Below are 20,511 nucleotides of genomic sequence, written 5' to 3'. Positions count from 1 at the left end.
TCGAGGTCATGGCTGCGTTTGCCTCAGCCCACCCCACGGCAAGGCAGCAGGACCAGACTCCCTGCCTTGGAGTGGAGCCTCTTCCAAATTTTTATTCCAGTATGAAACAAGAAGAGATGCTGGGACTTGTAGACCAAGCTGGCATCACAATGAATAGACACAACCATAAAAAGATTCTGCTGAAACAATAATCAAATATGCTTAATAAAACTGTGACCAATGGATGCACTGTCTGGGCAAGAATGTGCTCACAAAGCTGGGAGGTAGAATAAGGGACAAGGAAAGGCGAGGGTGGTATTTATCCAGCACGGGGTGTCTGGCTGCCTCATGACAGGGCTGCAGCACCCACACATAGCCCAGGATGGAGGCGCCCATGTGGGGAGGCCTTGATAAATAAGCAATGTCTACCTCAGATCCCCTCGCAGGAAGGAGGCCCTCACTGGGGCCATCCCCTCACATCACAGGGGCCCCTACAGAGCTGCCACTGCAGGGCTCAGAGCAGCTCTAAGCCCTCAAAGCCCCTCACAGCAGCCAGACCCCCCACTGCCCTCACAGCCCTCTCACTGCTCCCCATGCCCCCAAAGCCCTCAAGCCCTCACAATTCCCTCACAGCCCTTACAGCGCTCCCAAGCCCTCACAGATCCTCCAGCCCCCCAGTCTTCTCACAGCTGCCAGACCCCCTGAGCCTTTAGGGTCCCCCGAGTCGCCACAGGAGCCAGGCTCCCTCAGAGCCCCTCCCCGCCTCATCCTGCCCTCACACCGCCCGCCCCAGCCCTTCCCGCCACCCGCGCGCCATGTCGCCATGGCAACGGCCGCGCGCGGCCCCGCCACCCTCGGGCCAGGGCCGCGCGCCAGAAAGTGCTGGAATGTCGCTGCAGCCCGCGCGTGCGCGGCGGGATCCTTCCCCCACCCGCCGCGGCGCTGCGGCGGCGGCTGGAGCGGGACGGGGGGGACGACCGGGGAAAGGAGGAAGACCTGGCTAGAGGAGCGGGGCTGAGGGGCGGGGGGAAAGCGCTAGGGACCCGCGGGGAACCCGCCCTGTCCCGCAGTGAGGAGGAGCCGCGCCTCCGCTGCGCAAAGCGCGCACTCGGCTCCGTGAATGGGCGGCTGCGGCGGCCACCGCCCAGGGCCCGCTGCGGAGTCACTGCGACGGTTACCAGGGCACTTCGTTGTCCGCCAATCAAACGGCGTTAGCTCATCCCCCACGGCCGGCAGCCAATCGGCTTCGACATCAATCATTCAATTGAGCCAATAAGAAACGCGGTGAGCGAGCTGAGGCGGGCACTCGCGGCTCCCGGTTGCCTAACTGTAAAGCCAACAGACAGGGGGGCGGGGCGAATGGGAGCCGTCAGTTTGAGTGACAGCGACGCAGCCAATTATATTCTGTCATTTTTAGAGCCTCGCTATAAGCATCCAATCGTTGCTGCGAAGGGCCGCCTGGGCGGGGAGAAGAAGGCTGCGCGCGCACTCCGCTGCTATATAAGGGCTGGCGGTTGCTTCTCGCAGCCAGAGTCGGTTGGGGAAAATCTGGGGCTGTAGTGAGCGCTCGGAGCTGCCGCCATCATGAGAGAGATTGTGCACCTGCAGGCCGGGCAATGCGGAAACCAGATCGGAGCCAAGGTCCGGGCGGGGAAAGAGGGCGCGGGGGCGGGAGGGGAGCGCGCCCGGTCCGGCGCGGCCGCCGCTGACGCGCTTCTCTTCGGCAGTTCTGGGAGGTGATCAGCGACGAACATGGTATCGACCCCACCGGCACCTACCACGGGGACAGCGACCTGCAGCTGGAGCGCATCAATGTCTACTACAATGAGGCCACAGGTAGGGCCCGGACCCGCCCCGCCGTGCTCCCCCCGGCCCCCCCGGCGCGGTAGTCATGGCTCTCCCTGTGTTGCAGGCGGCAAGTACGTGCCCCGCGCCGTGCTGGTGGACCTGGAGCCCGGCACCATGGACTCGGTGCGCTCCGGGCCTTTTGGGCAGATATTCAGGCCAGACAACTTCGTGTTCGGTGAGTGCGCGGGGGCGGGAGGAATCGCGGGGTGGGGCGGGCAGGGCACTGCGGGGCTGCCCCGCCGCACATGCTCTGAGGGACCAGCCCGGACGGGGCTAATCCTGGCGTGGAATACCGGGATTGCGGCTGGGAGCAGCTCCGAGGTGGCACCAGAGGTCGTTGCTTTTCGGTTTTTCGTTACCGCCTCCGTGCGTGCCACCGGGAGAAATGGAGTGGCTGCTGTATCATTGATAATTAATGTTCGCCTGTGTCTGGCGAGCCACTGCAGAGGTGCCTGTGTGAAACCACAGCCCTGCGCTCGATAAGATGAAAGCTTTCATGGAGCCTGATGCTCTTAGGCTTTGCTTGCAAGCAATAAGCAGGAAGCAGTGACCGTAATCTAATACGAAAATGGCTCTTTTCCAGGTCAGAGCGGAGCAGGAAACAACTGGGCAAAGGGCCATTATACGGAAGGTGCTGAATTAGTCGATTCAGTGTTAGATGTTGTAAGGAAGGAGGCAGAAAGCTGTGATTGTCTCCAGGGCTTTCAGCTTACTCACTCCCTGGGTGGTGGCACAGGCTCTGGCATGGGTACCCTTCTCATCAGCAAAATCCGTGAGGAGTACCCAGACCGAATTATGAATACTTTCAGTGTGGTGCCCTCCCCTAAAGTGTCAGATACTGTAGTAGAGCCCTACAACGCCACGCTGTCGGTGCACCAGCTGGTGGAGAACACGGACGAGACGTACTGTATCGATAACGAGGCGCTGTACGACATTTGCTTCAGAACACTGAAGTTAACGACCCCCACCTACGGTGATCTGAACCACCTCGTGTCAGCCACCATGAGCGGTGTCACCACCTGCCTGCGGTTCCCGGGCCAGCTCAACGCTGACCTGCGGAAGCTGGCAGTGAACATGGTTCCCTTCCCACGTCTGCACTTTTTCATGCCCGGTTTTGCCCCGCTCACCAGCCGTGGGAGCCAGCAGTACCGGGCTCTAACCGTGCCAGAGCTCACCCAGCAGATGTTCGATGCCAAGAACATGATGGCGGCGTGTGACCCTCGTCACGGCCGCTATCTGACGGTGGCCGCTGTCTTTAGGGGCCGCATGTCCATGAAAGAGGTGGATGAGCAGATGCTAAACGTTCAGAACAAAAATAGCAGCTATTTTGTTGAATGGATCCCTAATAACGTTAAGACAGCAGTCTGTGACATTCCACCTCGCGGCCTCAAAATGTCTGCCACCTTCATTGGCAACAGCACGGCCATCCAGGAGCTGTTCAAACGCATTTCTGAGCAGTTCACTGCGATGTTCCGCAGAAAGGCTTTCCTGCACTGGTACACGGGCGAGGGCATGGACGAGATGGAGTTCACAGAGGCTGAGAGCAACATGAACGACCTGGTGTCTGAGTACCAGCAGTACCAGGATGCCACAGCTGAGGAGGAGGGAGAGTTCGAGGAGGAGGCTGAGGAGGAGGCAGAGTAAAGCTATGCAGTTGAACACCTGTAAATTTTGTTTAAAGTTGTATGAACTCTCTCATTCAAAAGTTCTGTTTGTGTTGTGTTATTATTGCTGTTTCCGAGTCACTCCCAATGCTGTACAGGCACCATTAAAGCAGTTTTCACAGTGCAAGTCCCCGTCTCCTCTGTTCCCACCGGTACGATTCCCGCGTGCCGTCCCCATAGGTGAGCCCGCAGATGTCCTGCAGGTCTGCAACACAAAACCAATAAAACATTGGCCTTAGCACGAGCACTGTCACCCTGCCCATGGTAACCCCCCTTCTGTCCCTGCCCTCAGCCAGGTGCCTCTGCTGTGTCACTGCCATGGTGTCAGTCTGGTGTTCTCTTACACTCAGGTACTGCTGGAGGGGGGCACATTTAACAGGGAGGGTGGAATTAACTCCAGGCTGTGTCTAAATTTAGGCACCTGCCTGTAGCCTGGTGCAGCCTGGCCTGGCAGGAGCTGAGCAGGGGTCACAGGAGCTTTGAGCTGCCTGGGCACAAAATGGTGCCACAGAGCTGCACCCAGCACTGGGTGTTCCTGCAGCAGCTGAGCTGCTCCACTGCAGCTCCTCAGCACTGCAAACCCAGCAGGGAGCCTGGGCTGGCCCAAGGGTGCTGGCTGCACTGTCACAAGGGACACCAAAGCTGTCCCGTGCACACAGCCCTGCTGCAGTGATTTCAGAAATCACAGCAGAGGTTTGGATAATCAGGTGTTGATGCAGCCTCTGCTCTTTGGGTGAGCTGAACACCTGACAAGGGTCTGGCACTGGTTTGTCTCATGAAAACCCTGTATTAACAGCAGGTTTTTACAATGGAACCGATTCATGTTTGGTGTCACTTCAACTGACAAAGCTGTCACTGAGGAGCTGGACAGGAGGGAGCAGGCTCCTTCCCTGCTAAAAAAATTCTGTTCAGTGTTCTAAATTATAACTGCTTTTGTTTAAAAGGGTTTTCTGCCTTAATTAATTTTCTCCACCCAGAGCCGGACTGGTTGGAGCAGTTAAGGCTGTGCTGACTGGTGGCTCCAGAGGCAGGGAAGTGGGAATGTCTGCAGAACAGGGCCCAGTGTCAGACCTGCACTCAACATTCTCCTCTCTGGACTCAGCCTCCCCATCAGCCACAGCCCTGCCTGGAGAGTTGTTTTCCCACTCTGCTGTCAATCCTGCCATATTTCATATCTTCTCTCCCATTTTCCCCCTCTGCACTGCAGCAAGGATGAGCAGCAAGTCCAGTTCTTCCCAGCTGAGCTCCATGATTCCCACCCACATTACTGAGCTGTGAGCAAACACAGCAAGGCATTCGTTGCTGATTTGTTGAGATTTTTTAGCCTGGTACATGAATGCTTTCAGGTGCATGGACACACCTTCCACTTATACACAAAATTCCTCCAGACCTCTCCTTCCAGGCAGCCCAAGACAGGGCTCAGGCAGGGACCTGTCCTGATGGCAGATACCATTTCCCTGCACTTTCTGTGCTTTCTCAACCCCTCCACACCATCTACCTTTTCCTTTTTATCAGACTTCAAGCTTTTTAGAGCAAACCCCTTTCCTGGCACGTGGCAGGTGGGATGTCACTGAGCTCAGCAGGGGATGGTGGCTGGAAATGTGAAGCCTGGGAGCGGCTGGCAGTGGGAATGCTGGGCTCTCCTGCAGCCAGGGCAAGGCAGAGTCCCAGCACCTCAGCACAGAACAGAAAAAACCCATGTGGAACACCTCAGTGATTGTTCACTGCTATGCCACTCCAGCCAGTAGCAGCACTACTTAACCCAGTAATTAGCATTAGTGACTTTCATTTTTGCTCAGCTGATGAACTTACGTGGTACAAAGCCCATGTAGTTGGGGATGAGCCCAGCACGGTTGTAAATTTTGGTGTCTGGCCAGTGTGTCAGGGGGAATCTCCTGCCCAACGTGTAAGGTGGATTTCTCTCCAAAAGCTGGAAAACAAAACAAAAAAGACCCCACAACAACATGGAATGGTTTATTTTAAAACACACTATTTTTACCAAAGTCATGTGCTTTAACTCTGCATTATATAAAATATTTAAGCCAACATAAAGCAATTCTCCTTCCAGTCCTGCTTTTTTCTAATTAAGAGCTACATTGCATTGTCCTTTTTCCACTCCATAAATTTTTCTCCTGGCAGATGCTGGCAGCAGTCCCTGCCAGCTCGTCCCCCATGCCCACAGCATGGCTCAGGTGCTGTCCTTGGCATCCTGATCCAGGCTGCAGAGATTTATTCCCTTGGGGGCCATCCCCAAGTCCCAAAGCTCCTGCTCTGCTGTTCCTGGAGCTGGTGTTCCTGTGCTGTGGCTGTGTTTGGGCTTCACCCCCTTTGTGTTTCCATGAGTCCCACCAGCAGGAATGGCTGGGAATTCCCAGGCCAGGAGGAACAGGAAGGCTTAGGGAGCATTAACTGAAGGAAGAGTGCAAATCATCTCCTGCCCTCTGAGGCTGGGCAGCAGGATGGGTGTCACAGAAGCCCTGAAGGTGTCCCTGGAGCTGTGTTTGGGATGTGGAGCGGGGATGTGGGTCACGGAGCCCAGCACACCGAGCCCTTTGTGCTGGGATGGAGCCCAGGCTGCGGCTCCTCCAGGGCGTTTCTGCCGTGCCTGCTGCCGGCAGCGAGCAGCGATCCATGGCACATCTGTAACCGAGGACAACAAAGATTTAGGGCAGCAGATTAGTGGCTTGAAGTCAGAAGCCATCTTAGCTGGAACTGTGGTGTGATTGTCCCTGCAGCGCGTCCGCCGAGCCCCGCAGCCGGAGCGCTGAATCCCGCACGGACGGACGGACGGACGGACGGACGGACCCACCCCGGCTGATCCAGGGCATGGCAGGCGTGTCCGAGGGCACCGGGGCGGGAAGGGTGACACACAGCACATTCAGGGATAAATGGCCGGGTTCTGTTCCGTTTGCTCCGTTTCACGGCAGCCGGCGCTGGGAAATGCCGCTCATGCCAAGCTCGGCGCTGCCCGGCGCTCCCCGCTCAGTTCTGCCCGGATGATTTCCCTGGGCTGGGGACGCTTTTCCTACATCAGCCCCATGTGCTCGGGGATGGAGGCACGGCCCTGTGGCCCGGGGGGCTCAGCCTGTGCTTAATGCGCTGATCTGCTGGACCAGAGAGGCTGCGGCACCCTGGGGATCCTGCTGGATCCCTCTGCACCCCGGGGATCTCACTGCATCCCGGGGATCTCACTGCATCCCAGGGATCTCACTGCATCCCGGGTATCTCACTGCATCCCGGGGATCTCACTGCATCCCGGGGATCTCACTGCATCCCAGGGATCTCACTGCATCCCAGGGATCTCACTGCATCCCAGGGATCTCACTGCATCCTGGGGATCCCTCTGCATCCCGGGAATGACACTGCATCCCAGGGATCTCACTGCACTCCAGGGATCTCACTGCATCCCAGGGATCTCACTGCATCCCGGGGATCTCACTGCATCCCAGGGATCTCACTGCATCCCGGGGATCTCACTGCATCCCAGGGATCTCACTGCATCCCGGGGATCCCACTGCATCCCAGGGATCTCACTGTATCATGGGGATCCCTCTGCACCCCAGAGATCCCTCTGCGCCCCGGGAATGACACTGCACCACGGGGATCTCACTGCATCCCAGGGATCTCACTGCACCCCAGAGATCCCTCTGCACCCCGGGGATCCCTCTGCATCCCGGGAATGACACTGCATCCCAGAGATCCCTCCGCACCCTGGGGATCACCCTGCATCCCGGGAATCACACTGCATCCCAGGGATCTCACTGCACCCCGGGGATCCCTCTGCATCCCAGGGATCCCTCTGCACCACAGGGATCTCACTGCATCATGGGGATCCCTCTGCACCCCAGAGATCCCTCTGCACCCCGGGAATGACACTGCACCACGGGGATCTCACTGCATCCCAGGGATCTCACTGCACTCCAGAGATCCCTCTGCATCCTGGGGATCCCTCTGCATCCTGAGGATCCTTCTGCACTCCAGGGATTCCTCTGCACCCCGGGAATGACACTGCATCCCAGAGATCCCTCTGCACCCTGGGAATCACCCTGCATCCCAGGAATCACACTGCACCACAGAGATCACACTGCATCCCAGAGATCCCTCTGCACCCTGGGGATCCCTCTGCATCCCGGAAATCACACTGCATCCCAGAGAATGACACTGCATCACGGGGATCCCGCTGCACCCCGGGAATGACACTGCATCCCAGAGATCTCACTGCACCCTGGGGATCCCTCTGCACCCCGGGAATCACCCTGCATCCCGGGAATCACTCTGCATCCCAGGAATCACTCTGCATCCCAGGGATCCCGCTGCATGCAAGGATCTCTCTGCATCCCCGGGTCTCACGCCGTGCTGGGGGCAGGGAGGGGCGTGTGGCTCTGAATGCAAACTCTCAGCTGCTGCGGGAGGGATCTCGTTTTCAGTGCCCGAGGTTTTTGTGTCATTGTATGGGAGTTCTTACAGCAAGGGGATAACAGCTTTTCAGGAGGGATATTTCTGCATCCTTCCCAAAAGGAGGAGAAAGGAGGTCGAGATCCCTTGAAGATAAATTGTGTTAGGAAAGGAAAAAACCTTACAACCAAATAAAAGATATATCACAGGAAGTCACTAGCACTGCCAACCAGACAGAGATGTATTCTATAAAGGAAGTGCAGATGGTTGCATCCTGTATTTCTGCACCCAAAGCAACGTTTTTAACAGCCACTCTTGACCCAGCCCTCACTATATTTCCTTAATCCTTTTATGAACTCATTTACCATCCTTTAATGTCTCAAGGAAACAGAATTTAATTGCTGCTGGTTTTTTTCAATGTTAACAGCATTTGATTTTGCTCGTACTTGTACCCCAGTTCTAATCCTACTCCTGAAATTTCAGCACCAGCATTATGCACACTCTCATTTCAATAATCTATAATTTACCAGGCGACGGTCAAATTCCTTCATGGCCTTCTTCACACCCAACAGGTAGGTCATGCCAATGTTGTCCAGGGAGCAGGGGATGTAGCCAGTGTACCCTTTGGGAGGAGGCAAAAGAGAACATTTTCTGCTTGAGAACATACAGAGAGCATTTAAAGATCAACCACTCTAAGAGTAGAGGAAACTGGGAAGAATATAAAACCTTAAAGTATAGGAAGGAAAAATGAACCTGTTTAAATTGTAAAATTGACTCTTATATGTGAGGTATCTTCTCTGAAAGAGGTTTTTTGCCTTATCATTCCCAAGGAGAACACAATGGCCTGAACTGATTTTTGTTGGGTTTTTTTGGGGTTTTTTTTGGTTTTTTTTTTTTTACATCTACAGCTCTTTCATGTTTTCTCCCAATTTAATACACATTCAGGGCTAACAATGGCATGTCCAACCCTTTTTCCTCATCTCCTCTGCCCATCCAACAAATTCTCACAAGAGAAATGTTATAAAGTCTGAAACTACACAAAATCTAGCAAGGTAGAACCTAAAAGGAGGCCAAACTCCCCCTTTCCAAAGGAATGTTTTGGAGAAGGAAATTTGTCTTCTGCACCCTAAAGCCTGGACACTTTCTCATTTGAACTGGGATATTGTGATCCCTGTGATCCTGTGACAGCATCTTAAGGGGTGACAGCATCCCAAAAGGTGACAGAGCATCTTAAAGGTGACAGCATCCCTGTCCTAGGGTGATGTTATGATGTTTGTATCCCCATTCCTGTGTTCTGTTTATGCTGGATATCATGTTCTGTGCCTTCAAGACTGGCTCTGAAGAGTGAAAGTTTTGTTTTGGTTTTGCTCTCAGCTGCTCCCCCACAGCTGGTGGGACACACAGACAGGGCAGTGCATGGTGCTGCTTTTGCTTTTTGCTTGGCTTTTTGCTTTTGCTCTCACTCTTGCTTCTGCTCATTAGTTAGTTTAGCTAAGCAGTCCAAATTTCTTCCTGGACTGTTTCTCCTTTCCCTTTTTTGGACCTACTCGAACCTGCTCCAGGCTGGGACCTGGGAAACACCGAGAGTTTGCCCCTTGTGGCTGCAGCAGCTGCCCCAGCACAGGAGGGACTGAGAGCAGAGTGACCACCCCCAAGAGAGACTTTCTGAATTTGTCACCTTTTTCAGAGTGGTGACAGAGTGGTGTCACCTGGTATTGTTCATTTTGTGTGCTGGGGTGCTGTGCCTGTTAAATAAACAGGTTCTTTCCACTTCTCTCCAAGGAATCCTTCCCAAACCAGTTGGGGGGGAGCGGCTGTGTGGGTTTGCTTTCTGGAGGGGCCCCCTTTGGAGGTTTTCTCCCAAATTTGCCTTAACCAGGACAATCCCAAAGGGTGACAGCATCCCAAATAAATGCCCTTTCAGGGAGTGCAGCAGGGATATTTTCCATCCCAAACAAGGTGGAGCCATGGGCAATGCCACTGAGGTTCCCCTGGGCAGAAGGGTCACATCATTTCCTCAGAGTGCTGCAGGTGCCCTGGCTGTGCTTTACCTAAGGTGACTTTCTGTCGGATGGCGTTGGGCACTGGCAGCACTGGCAATGTGGAATCTGCTGTTGCAACCCCTCCTGGCAGTGCCACACCTCCGCTTTCCAGCTGCTCAAAACAAAAAAGAGAAATCAAATCAAACACCAGTAAAACCTGCTTCTCCCCTCAGCTGCACTGCTTAGATCACTGCCAGGACTGGGAATGGCAGCTGCCATTTCCAGTTCTTCCCAGCTTCACTCCAAGAGCCACCCCAGCCATTTCTGGGACAGCCAAATTATGAGATGAGCCAGTAGCAGCCCTAGAAGGGTTTTGCAAAACCCCCATGGAGAACAGGGGGAGCTTTGGGCACTGAGCTCCTGGGTAAATCTGTTTCTGAGGGCAAGGAGCAGGAATGCCCCTTCTTGGGATTTACATCCAAGCCAGCTTTTGACTCCATACGTCAAACCTCTAATCTCTGCCTTCAGAGGATTTCAGAAATCCTGGGATTTCTGCAGGAACGTGACAGAGGCTGTTGCTGGCTCCAGAGAAAATATATGTTTTATTAAAAAATAATAAACATCATAATAATTTTTTAAAACCCAAAACCAAAACAAACAAAAACCCAAAACAAACAAACAAAACCCCAAAAAAATCTCCCCACCCCCCCAAAAAAAAACCAAAAAACCCCCAACCAACCAAAAAAACCCCCAAAAAACCAAAAAAACCCCAATCAAACAAAAAGAACACCATGAAACATGTTGGTCTGGAGGGATATTTGGCTGTGCTGTGCTCAACAGCCCCCAGCTCAACAGGCAAATCCCAGCACTGGTGTTCAAAGGAGAGGCAATGATGGTGGGAAATTCAGGTGGGGCAGATACAGGGGCAGAAACCCAACCAAAGGTGCTGGGACTGCTCTGGTTTTGGGAGGAGGAGGAGGAGGAGGAGGAAGGCAGCATCAGGGCTCCAAGGACACCCTAAGGGAGCACAAGCCTGGCTGCCCAGCACAGCATAACACAACTTTAGGGACTGGGATTGAAGCCAAACCCAGCCAAAGGAGAAATTAAGCGTTTTTGATTGGAAAGTGTAATTAATGATCAAAACCATCTCCTGAAGATGGAGTGGATTTGCTGCTGCTGGAAGCATTTGTGTGTCTGATCTTTCTCCACACAAACTCCTAACTTTGTGCCCTTGCCATTTGTTGGATTAAGCCCTGCTCTGACCCAGACATGGGGCAACTGAGAGGTGTTTTAAAAGCTTTTATTCTATTTTCAGTCACATGTGAAGGGTGAGACAATACAGATGTTATAATTCACATCATCACAATCAGAAGCTTTAAAGCATTTACAGCATAATGTAAAAAGCTAATTAAAGCTAATATTATTAAAGCTAATAAGCCAAAAAACACTCATAGTGTATTGTAATTAAGAAATAGTTAGCTTCTAATCATAATAGCATAAATCAGAAGCTTTAAAGCATTTACAGCATAGTGTGGCTAAAGCTAATAACCCAAAAACACTTATAGTGCATTGTAATTAAGAAATCGCTTCTAATTGTAGCAGCGTAAATTATAACATCTGTATTATCTAACCCTTCACAGGAGACTGAAAATAGAATAAAAGTGTTTTAAGCACATCTCAGTTACCCTATCTCTGGGTCAGAAAAGGGCATTTTGTGGGTCAGAAAAGGCCATGATCCAACAGGCACTCACACCCGTGTGAAATCCCCTCCTTGCCCCTCACCCCCCAGCCCCACTCACCGTTTTTGTCCCTGCACAGTGGCACTGGCAGGTCCCTGTCCCTTTGCCCAGGAGCTGTGCCAGGGGTGCCAGGGCCAGCTCCCTGTGCAGCTGCTCAGCCTCAGGGTGTGGGGCCAGCCCCGGGGGCTGCCAGCCCTGCTGGGCACTGGGCATGGCCAGGGGGCTCTGCCAGCCCTGCTGGGCTCCGGGCATGGCCAGGGGGCTCTGCCAGCCCTGCTGGGCTCCGGGCATGGCCGGGGGGCTCTGCCCATCCACGGGGGCCTGCACTGGCTCCTCCAGCACCGTGGGCACAGGCTGCGGCCCCAGGGGGATCTCGGGAGGGCTCCTGATGCTCTGGTAGGTGACATAACCTGAGGGACAGACACTGAGTTAGAGGATGAGGCATTCCTGTCATCCCCATGCCGTGGGATGGAGCCTGGAGGTCAGCGGGGTAGAACCAGAACAGATCAATTTGATAGAGACCACAAGGATCCACTCCATGCACATCCCAGAATAGCTATGAACTATGAACTCTATCTAAATTAAATGTAAATAACTAAAACCAAAGGGAAGCTGCAATACCTAAAGAATGTACTGCAGGAAACAATGAGATATGGAATTTGTGCTTTGTACAGGCTTCCATATTATTCCTACAATGATTAGGATGCATCATTATTCCTTGTAGCCCTCTTGGTTCTTCAATTTCCAAATCCTGGGAACAGTATACTTATGCCTGCTGAGTTCTTTTTTCACAAGTTTTGTTTCCATTTTTCCTCTGATCCTCATCAGCCCCATCAATAATCCAGCCTGCACAGAAATCCAGCACAAATCCCAGTTAAATAACATTTATTCCAGCTGTCACTGAAACAGTAAAATATCACCAAGTTAAAAAGTAGAAAAGGGGGGAAAACCCTCAATCCTTAACTCCACGTGGCTGTGTCAGCCCACCCCAAACAGAGCCCCCTCCAAGGAATTCTTGCTCTGGCACCATTGCTGCTCCTCGAGGAAAGGATCTGCTGTAACACTGGCTGGAAAAACATTATCTCACATCCAGCAAATGCTAAATATCTCCACTGTGAACCAGGGACAGAGCCCTGTCATTTGAGATTCTGCAGGGACAGCTGAGCTTGGCAACTTTTCTCTTATTTCCCTTTAAAAATCACCCCTGACGTGGCTCCCCAGCCCCCCTGGCTCAGGCACTTTCTCTGTGCCAGCAGTGAAACCCATTTTCCCCTCCTCTGTAGTTCCAGAGGAGAATCCACCTTTTCCTTCTTGGACAACTGTTACTGTGTCAGCCTTGCCTTTTTCAAACAAACCAAATTCCTCCCATTTTTGTGCTCTCAGGCCATTTTTTCCCAGGTCATTACAGCCTTCCTGTGAGCTCCCCTTGAGAGCACATCTGCATCAGCCCAGGGAATGAGGAGCTCCCTTCCAGCAGAGGCTCCATCTGCACACAGCCCATCCCTCTGCAGTGCTGGATTAGTGCTGGACTCACTCTTAGAGGTTTTGTCCAAGCTGAATGATTCCATGATTTCTGTAAATCTGCAGAAATCAGCACAATCTGCCCTTTTCTGCATGAGTATAAACTTCTGGTGGGCATTTAGGTGTGCAATCTGCCCATAATTACATAATAATGTGTATATATTCTGTATACAGCTTTGTGAAATATATATAATATGCTCTATGCAATGAATTATCAAGTATCCAGGCTGGCACCAAAATGAAGAAAAATCCTTGATTAAAATGATTTTTCAATCCAATGTGCAAATTTTAAAGCAGGTTTAATTTTTTACTTCATTATTAAGAAGAATGTTGAATCTACTCTCTTTCTCCCACAAACCAAAGGAAAAGGAAACTGAGGTTGTTCTGTGCTTCAGAAATCCATGTGAGCTCCTTTTTATCACCCTGGGGTTTGCAAACTGATTGATTCTGAGAGGCTGCACAGTGAAGCACAAAATGAAAAGCCAGGAGAGCACAGAGCTTCTGATTTGAGGAAATATCCACATTTCCAGCTCAGGTTCCAGTTGCAGCATGGATGATGGATAATTCAGCACATCCCTGGCTGATCTCATGGAATCACAGAATGTCCTGAGCTGGGAGGGACCCCAAGGATCATCAAACCCAGCCCCTGTCCCTGCCCAGCCCCTGTCCCAGCAACCCCAGCCTGGGCATCCCTGGCAGCGCTGCCCAAAGGCTCCTGGAGCTCTGGCAGCCTCGGGGCCGTGCCCATTCCCTGGGGAGCCTGGGCAGTGCCAGCACCCTCTGGGGGAAGAACCTTGCCCTGAGCTCAGCCTGAGCTGCCCTGGCCCAACCCTTCCCTGGTCACCAGAGGGAAGAGATCCCCAACAGCAGAGCCTGATTGCACTGCCAGCAAGAAAACAAATGGGGTTCAACTGATAGAAACTATCAAAGTATTGGGTGCCCATCAATGAGAGTTTATCAAAGCCAGGCCTTGAGAAAAAATCTTGAGTTTGCTAAAGGAGCCACAGGCCCCACACTGCCACGAGCTCATTGATCACCATCACACAAAACAATCACATAAAACACCCAGGAGGACACCAGGCAGCACCTGGGCAGGGTTAAGGGATTGCTCAGAGCCAGCTGGGCAGCAGGAGCTGTGGTGACCTTGTCAGCACAACCAGGGCTGGTTCTTCAGGACCTCACTGAGGAGCAGCAAACACGAGCACCAGCACTGGCAACCAGGAGGGAACCAAAATAATGAGAGAGCAACTCGGTCAACTGGTTAGTTGGGTCTGTCCAAGGTGTATTTTGGAGCAAGGAAATGCAAATTCAGATCTCCAGGAATGAAGCCTGTAAACACCACCTGTGTGGTGCAGGCCTGGATCCTGGAGAACAGGGCCAGGAGCAGCAGAGAGGCCCCAGGTTTGCAAGAAGCTGCACGACACAAATTCCCAGTGAGAACTGAGAGAGCAACACTGGGGTGTGGCCATCCCCAGGGAAATAAAGACCCAGATCCCACAGGGGCACATTATCCCTGTGTTCAGCATGGAGGAAACTCATTGCCACTGTCCAGGGCATCCAAACAGCCATGGGATGTGCAAATGTGTCCCCAAAGGGTGGCACATCCCCAGGGCCTGCCCAGGGCAGCCCTGAGTGCCTGCCTGGGGCTGCTCAGCAGGGACACAGCACTCTGCACAAAGGGCTGGGACTTGGAAAGAAATTCCTGCAAATTCCCAGGGTTGGGAATCCACATGAGCCTGTCTGTGCTTGATGGAGGAGGTGGGGCCTGTTAGCAAAGTGAAAAGGGAAAAGAGGGAAAGGAGGGGGGGAAAAAAGAGGGGAAAGAGGGGGGGAAAAGGGAAAAGAGAAAAAAAAAAAAGGAAATAGGGGGAAAAATGATGGAAAAGGGGAGGGGGGAAAGGGAAAAGAGGGAAAAGGGAAAGCACAGGAGCCCTTCTGCTGAGCTGAGGAGGAGCAGCAAGAGGCAGAATCAAGGCCAAGCTGTCAGAGCTGGAGCAAAGTGAGCTGTGCACCAGGCAGGTGAGCCAGAAAAGAATCTGATTTAGGAAACCAGACCTTCCCCAGAAAGATGGATTTTAGCCTGTGGAATGTGCTGGGTTTGATTGGGATAGAGGTAATTTTCTTTGTAGAAGCTAATACAGGCCATGGTTTGGATTTGTGAGCAGGCACCTGTAGGGGGTTTAGTTGCCAGCCAGGTTTAAACCACAGCAGGAATTCTGGAAGAATTGGGGAGTGAATTAATGATATGCCATAAAATGGCTTATCTTCATCAAACTGAAGATAACCTGGGAACTGAAACTCTCCACAGCACCAGAGTCCCCATCCTCATCAGCTGAGGCCAAGAGCTGCAGCACCTCACTCTGCTGCTCTCCAGCTGTCAGAGCTGTGACTGCTCCCAGGAAAAGATCCCATTTCATCCAGGGACAGAGCCCACTGCTGGTAATTAACACAGTGCTCATTAGCAGGGTCCATTTGCTCACCTGGGTGGTCAATGTGATAATGGTACTGGAGGAGGTTTTCCCTGGGGTCCAGTGGTGCCAGCAGGGACCGAGGGCTCTTCCTGACGTTGGGATCTGTCAGCAGCTCGTGGGTGGTTCTGCCATAGGTGTCCCCAAACGTGAAGGTGAACTGAGGAACATAGCCCCCATAGCTGAGGAGGAAACCAGAAAGGAGCCATCAGTGAGATGGCAGTGGGGGATGTCCACTGCTGGGTTAATTGTGGAATCCCAGACTGGTTTGGACTGGAAGTGACCTTAAATCCCATCCAGTGCCACCCCTGCCATGGCAGGGACACCTCCCACTGTCCCAGGCTGCTCCCAGCCCTGTCCAGCCTGGCCTTGGGCACTGCCAGGGATCCAGGGGCAGCCCCAGCTGCTCTGGGCACCCTGTGCCAGGGCCTGCCCACCCTCACAGGGAACAATTCCCAATTCCCAATATCCCATCCAGCCCTGCCCTCTGGCAGTGCAGATCTGCTGCAGAGTGTCTGTACCTTGGGCAGGCCCTGTCCAGAGCCCAGGGAAGGGGAAGGATGGGATGAGCCCAGGGAAGGGAGGATGGGATGAGCCCAGGGAAGGGAGGATGGGATGAGCCCAGGGAAGGGAGGATGGGATAAGCCCAGGGAAGGGAGGATGGGATGAGCTCGGGGGGAGCAGCACAGGGGGAGAACTGGGACCACAGGTGTGGTCACAGGAGCCAGCAGGGAGTGTCTGTGTTTCACATGCATGTTCTCCTCTGGCAGCACAAACTGCTCATCAGTTCTCAGGCATGTACAGGCACAGGCCCTTGGTTCATGGAGAAACATGGGTGAGGTCAGGAAGCAGCACCTGTGGATGTGGATGGGAAAACTCCCAGCCCAGCCTGGGCTTTGGCAGCACCAAGATCCACAATCCCACAGTTAAAATACCATTTCCAGTCCAATGTGCCCCAGTTTAAACTTTGCAATGCCTCTCTGCTCTGACACACTGTGAGTAACTGAGAAAATCCCAGTGTCTCTTGTTCAGTATTGAAACTCAGAAATCAGAACAATTCCCCTCTTGCACCCCCCTCTCTCTGCCCACAGCAGATGAGCCCACCCAGGCCCAGGGGGGCACAGGGAGGGTGGTGAGTCCCAGGAACAAACACAGCTCAGGTTTTTGGGATCTCTCCAGTGCCCAGTCCCTGGGATGGACACTGTGACTTGTGGCCAAGGGCAGGGCAGGTGCTGGAGCTCTGGGACACCATCAGACACTCGAGCTGTCCCAGTCTCACATTTCCTAATGCTGATGCTATTCCAGCACTGAAGGAAGGAAGAGCAGCCAGTTGCAATGGACAGAAATATTCCATCAATGAGCCCAGCGTGGATCCGGGGCTAAAGCCAGATGATGCATGAGGATCATAAGATGATGAGTAAGTCCTTTCCCTTCCAAATAGCTTAAACAGCAGCCAGCAGAGCTGTGCATTTACTCTGGGCAGGTTTCCCCACTCTGCATGCAGGATTCCTCCTGGTGCCTCATCCCCGGGGGTTCTCAATGAGTTTTGCAACACGGATGATAAACTGAGCAAGGGCACAAATGACACAGCCCAAATAATTACAGGATGGCTGGAGGGATTTTGATCCTGGACAAAATAATGGCTGGGCTGAGAAAGGGCTCTGCTCCCCTGCAGTTAAACAGAGGTCACTGAGCCAGTGGGGATCTGCCATGGAAGGAGTCACAGGTAAATCCTGTGCCCTGGTTGTGCCCTGTGCTGGGGCTGATGAGGGACCCCCTTTTGGGGAACCCTGTTTGGGCTCAGGCTGGTGAGCAGTGAAACCCCTCTGGCCCAAGGCTGAGCCCTCTCACCCCCCCCTGCTCAGCCCTATCTCCTCCATCACCACTCCCAAACCTGCTCTGCCTCCCTGCCAAGCAGAGCCTTGGCCCTGGGCCATCCTCGCTTGTCTCCAAACCTCCCCAGCTCTGCAGAGCCAGGCTGTGCCCAGGATTCATGGACTGACCCCTCTCTGCCCACCCAGACGCTCCCAAGCCATCCCTCTCACTGGGTTTAGGCTTCCCAGTCTCCTGGAGCACCGTGGTGCCTTTCCAGACCCCTGCTGGGACCATTGCCTGGCTCTGGGGCTCTCTTTGGGGTGTTGTAGCTTTGCTGCACAGGGGGGTGCAGCACATGGGACACCCGGGGACATCCTGGACACAAACGCTCCTCTGTGACACCCCAGTGCAGGCTCTGCTGGGGATGCCCTCCAGGCAGCTCCTCCTCATCCTCAGCACCCACGGGGGCTCAGGGGCTGCCCCGAGCCTGCACAGCACCAACAGGAACAGCAGCAGGGTTTGCCTCCTCCTCCTCCTCCTCCAGCTCCAGAGAGGAGCAGCCCCAGCTGCTGTGTCCATCCCGGGGCTTGGAGCTGCTCCTGATGGAGCTGCAGGCAGGCAGGGCTGAGCAAGGCAAGGAGTTGGGGATCTTGGGGCTGCAATTCCAGCCACAGCTCCCTCCTTGCTGTCCCTGGTCTGTGCCCCAGCACAGCTCTGATGGCACACAGGGAATGTCACATCAGATGGCCACAGCAATGCAAAAATGAGTACAAAACCCCCAGGCTCCGAGCTTATGCAAGCGGGAAGGTGGAGAGATGGAAATGGAACTCCTGCCTGTCACTGCAAGGGGAAGGGCTGGTTGGGTCACCAGCAGGAGCAGCCCTAAGGAAAGTGCTCCACCCTGCCCTGAGCCCGGGCTCTGCCTCCCCACACCCACCTGGCATTCCCTGTGCCAGGGCTCACCCCAGCCTGGGCTATCCCCAGGGGCTTCACCTGCTTTTCCCCTGGGGCCACCCAGCCCTTCCCACCCCCTTTGCACATCCCAGCCCAGGTCTCACCACAGGACCCCACACACAAATTCCCAGCAAATCCCAAATTCCTGCCATTCACATCTTGCCTTCTCCCCCTGCCTCATATCCAGGCTTTCTTCCTTCCAAGCCTTTAGAGGAGAGTGTCACAAAGAGCTTTGGGAAGAAATCCAACTTATGGAGGAGATGACAAAACTTCCCAGTCTCTGACCCAGCAGCAGGACAGGGCTCCAGCCCAGTGATCAGAGGGTGTCACATCTGTACAACCCCTTAGTCAAAGAAGACTTCCAGAAATCCTTGATGCAAATATTAAGACAATTTGGAAGCCAAGCCCTGCACAGTGGCACTGCTGGCATTTGGCAGCTTAAAAGAAATGGGGAGAAAGGGAGGAAAAGAACCACGTTGGCTTTGCTGTCCATGTGCCATGGCATGGTCTGTGGCTCTGCCCCTGTGTAAGGTGCTGCTTCCCCTGGAGCTGTGTCTCCTTCAGACCATGGATACATGGAATATTGAATAGTGTCTTAAAAAAACCCCAAAACATCCTGAGTCATAAACACTCCCTGACCCCAAGCAGAGCCATGTGCATTGGAAATGGATGTTTTGGATGAACTCACCCAGGGATGTGGTAGGGGTTTTCAGGGAAGATGCTCTTTCCCCTGGAGCCTGCCATGATGATGTTACAGCTCGTGCTGGCCAGGGGGGAGAGGAGACCCAGCTCAGTGCAATCACCAGGGAGCCTCTGTGATGTCAGCCCCAACAGTTCCACCTGCAGCACAAAACCCCTCAGCTTCTCCTGGACACAGCTCTGTCCTTCCCCACACGGGCGTTTGGGAGGAGCACAGGAATTTTACAGCATTTGTCAGGATTCCTGAGGGCCCCCAGCCCTGGACCCAGCAGTGCCAGGGAGTGGCCCCAGCACAAACACAGCTCCATGTTCACAAACAAACACAGGACCCTGTTCACAAACAAACACAGGACCCTGTTCACACCCACAGATCTCTGTTCACAAACAAACACAGGACCCTGTTCACACTCATAGCTCCATGGTCACACTCACAGCTCCATGTTCACACTCACAGGTCCCTGTTCACACTCACAGCTCCATGTTCACACTCACAGCTCCCTGTTCACACTCACAGCTCCATGTTCACACACAGCTCCATGGTCACACACAGCTCATGTTCACACACAGGTCCCTGTTCACACTCACAGGTCCCTGTTCACACTCACAGCTCCATGTTCACACTCACAGCTCCATGGTCACACTGACAGCTCCATGTTCACACTCACAGGTCCCTGTTCACACTCACAGCTCCATGTTCACACACAGGTCCCTGTTCACACTCACAGCTCCCTGTTCACACTCACAGCTCCATGCTCACACTCACAGCTCCATGTTCACACACACAGCTCCATGGTCACACTCACAGCTCCCTGTTCACACACAGCTCCCTGTTCACACACAGCTCATGTTCACACTCAGCTCCATGTTCACACACAGCTCATGTTCACACTCACAGCTCCATGTTCACACTCACAGCTCCATGTTCACACACAGCTCATGTTCACACTCACAGGTCCCTGTTCACACTCACAGCTCCATGTTCACTCACAGCTCCATGCTCACACTCACAGCTCCATGTTCACACTCACAGCTCCATGCTCACACTCACAGCTCCCTGTTCACACTCACAGCTCCATGTTCACACACAGCTCCATGTTCACTCACAGCTCCATGGTCACACTCACAGCTCCATGTTCACACTCACAGGTCCCTGTTCACACTCACAGCTCCATGTTCACACACAGCTCCATGTTCACACACAGGTCCCTGTTCACACTCGCAGCTCCCTGTTCACACTCACAGCTCCATGTTCACACACAGCTCCATGCTCACACACACCTCCATGCTCACATCCCCCAGGGCCTGGCTGCCTCTCCCCCAGGCCATCAGGGACATCGAGGCAGGGGCTCAGGGCTCCCTGGGCTGCAGTGGGGGCTCAGCCCCCCCTCCTGTGCCTGCTCCCCTCTGCCCTGGCTGTTTGAGGATTCCCTGCTGGTTCCTGCAGGGT

General features: G+C 53.6%; 2 protein-coding genes across 2 annotated transcripts; one reads left to right on the top strand and one right to left on the bottom strand.

Moving 5' to 3' along the window:
- The first annotated feature begins 1,462 nt into the window (after positions 1–1,462).
- On the top strand, positions 1,463–3,618 carry TUBB4B (tubulin beta 4B class IVb). The gene is made up of 4 exons (XM_054646256.2): positions 1,463–1,620; positions 1,707–1,815; positions 1,892–2,002; positions 2,411–3,618. Exons 1-4 carry the CDS (start codon positions 1,564–1,566, stop codon positions 3,469–3,471), a joined length of 1,338 nt encoding a protein of 445 aa, XP_054502231.1. The 5' UTR covers positions 1,463–1,563; the 3' UTR covers positions 3,472–3,618.
- CIMIP2A (ciliary microtubule inner protein 2A) lies at positions 3,608–19,109 on the bottom strand. The gene is made up of 7 exons (XM_077188927.1): positions 19,054–19,109; positions 15,609–15,778; positions 11,668–12,017; positions 9,938–10,043; positions 8,414–8,508; positions 5,304–5,421; positions 3,608–3,696 (listed from the first exon to the last, which is right to left on the bottom strand). The coding sequence occupies exons 1-7, from the start codon at positions 19,107–19,109 to the stop codon at positions 3,608–3,610; spliced, it is 984 nt and encodes a 327-aa protein (XP_077045042.1).
- Positions 19,110–20,511: the final 1,402 nt, after the last annotated feature.

Source organism: Agelaius phoeniceus, chromosome 21, assembly GCF_051311805.1.
Source record: "Agelaius phoeniceus isolate bAgePho1 chromosome 21, bAgePho1.hap1, whole genome shotgun sequence".
Taxonomy (NCBI): domain Eukaryota; kingdom Metazoa; phylum Chordata; class Aves; order Passeriformes; family Icteridae; genus Agelaius; species Agelaius phoeniceus.
The sequence above is the reverse complement of the archived record's forward strand: the minus strand, read 5'-3'. Positions and strand labels throughout refer to the sequence as shown.

What these genes read in the sequence shown, in the direction of transcription:
- TUBB4B (XM_054646256.2), top strand. Translation starts at nt 1,564, where the DNA reads ATGAGAGAGATTGTGCACCTGCAGGCCGGGCAATGCGGAAACCAGATC. An exon ending in CTACTACAATGAGGCCACAG is followed by an intron (nt 1,816 to 1,891) that starts GTAGGGCCCGGA and finishes CCTGTGTTGCAG; the next exon opens with GCGGCAAGTACGTGCCCCGC. An exon ending in GCCAGACAACTTCGTGTTCG is followed by an intron (nt 2,003 to 2,410) that starts GTGAGTGCGCGG and finishes GCTCTTTTCCAG; the next exon opens with GTCAGAGCGGAGCAGGAAAC.
- CIMIP2A (XM_077188927.1), bottom strand. Translation starts at nt 19,109, where the DNA reads ATGGCAGGCTCCAGGGGAAAGAGCATCTTCCCTGAAAACCCCTACCAC. An exon ending in ACTGTGCAGGGACAAAAACG is followed by an intron (nt 10,044 to 11,667) that starts GTGAGTGGGGCT and finishes TTTTGTTTTGAG; the next exon opens with CAGCTGGAAAGCGGAGGTGT. An exon ending in AGGAATTTGACCGTCGCCTG is followed by an intron (nt 5,422 to 8,413) that starts GTAAATTATAGA and finishes TTTGTTTTCCAG; the next exon opens with CTTTTGGAGAGAAATCCACC.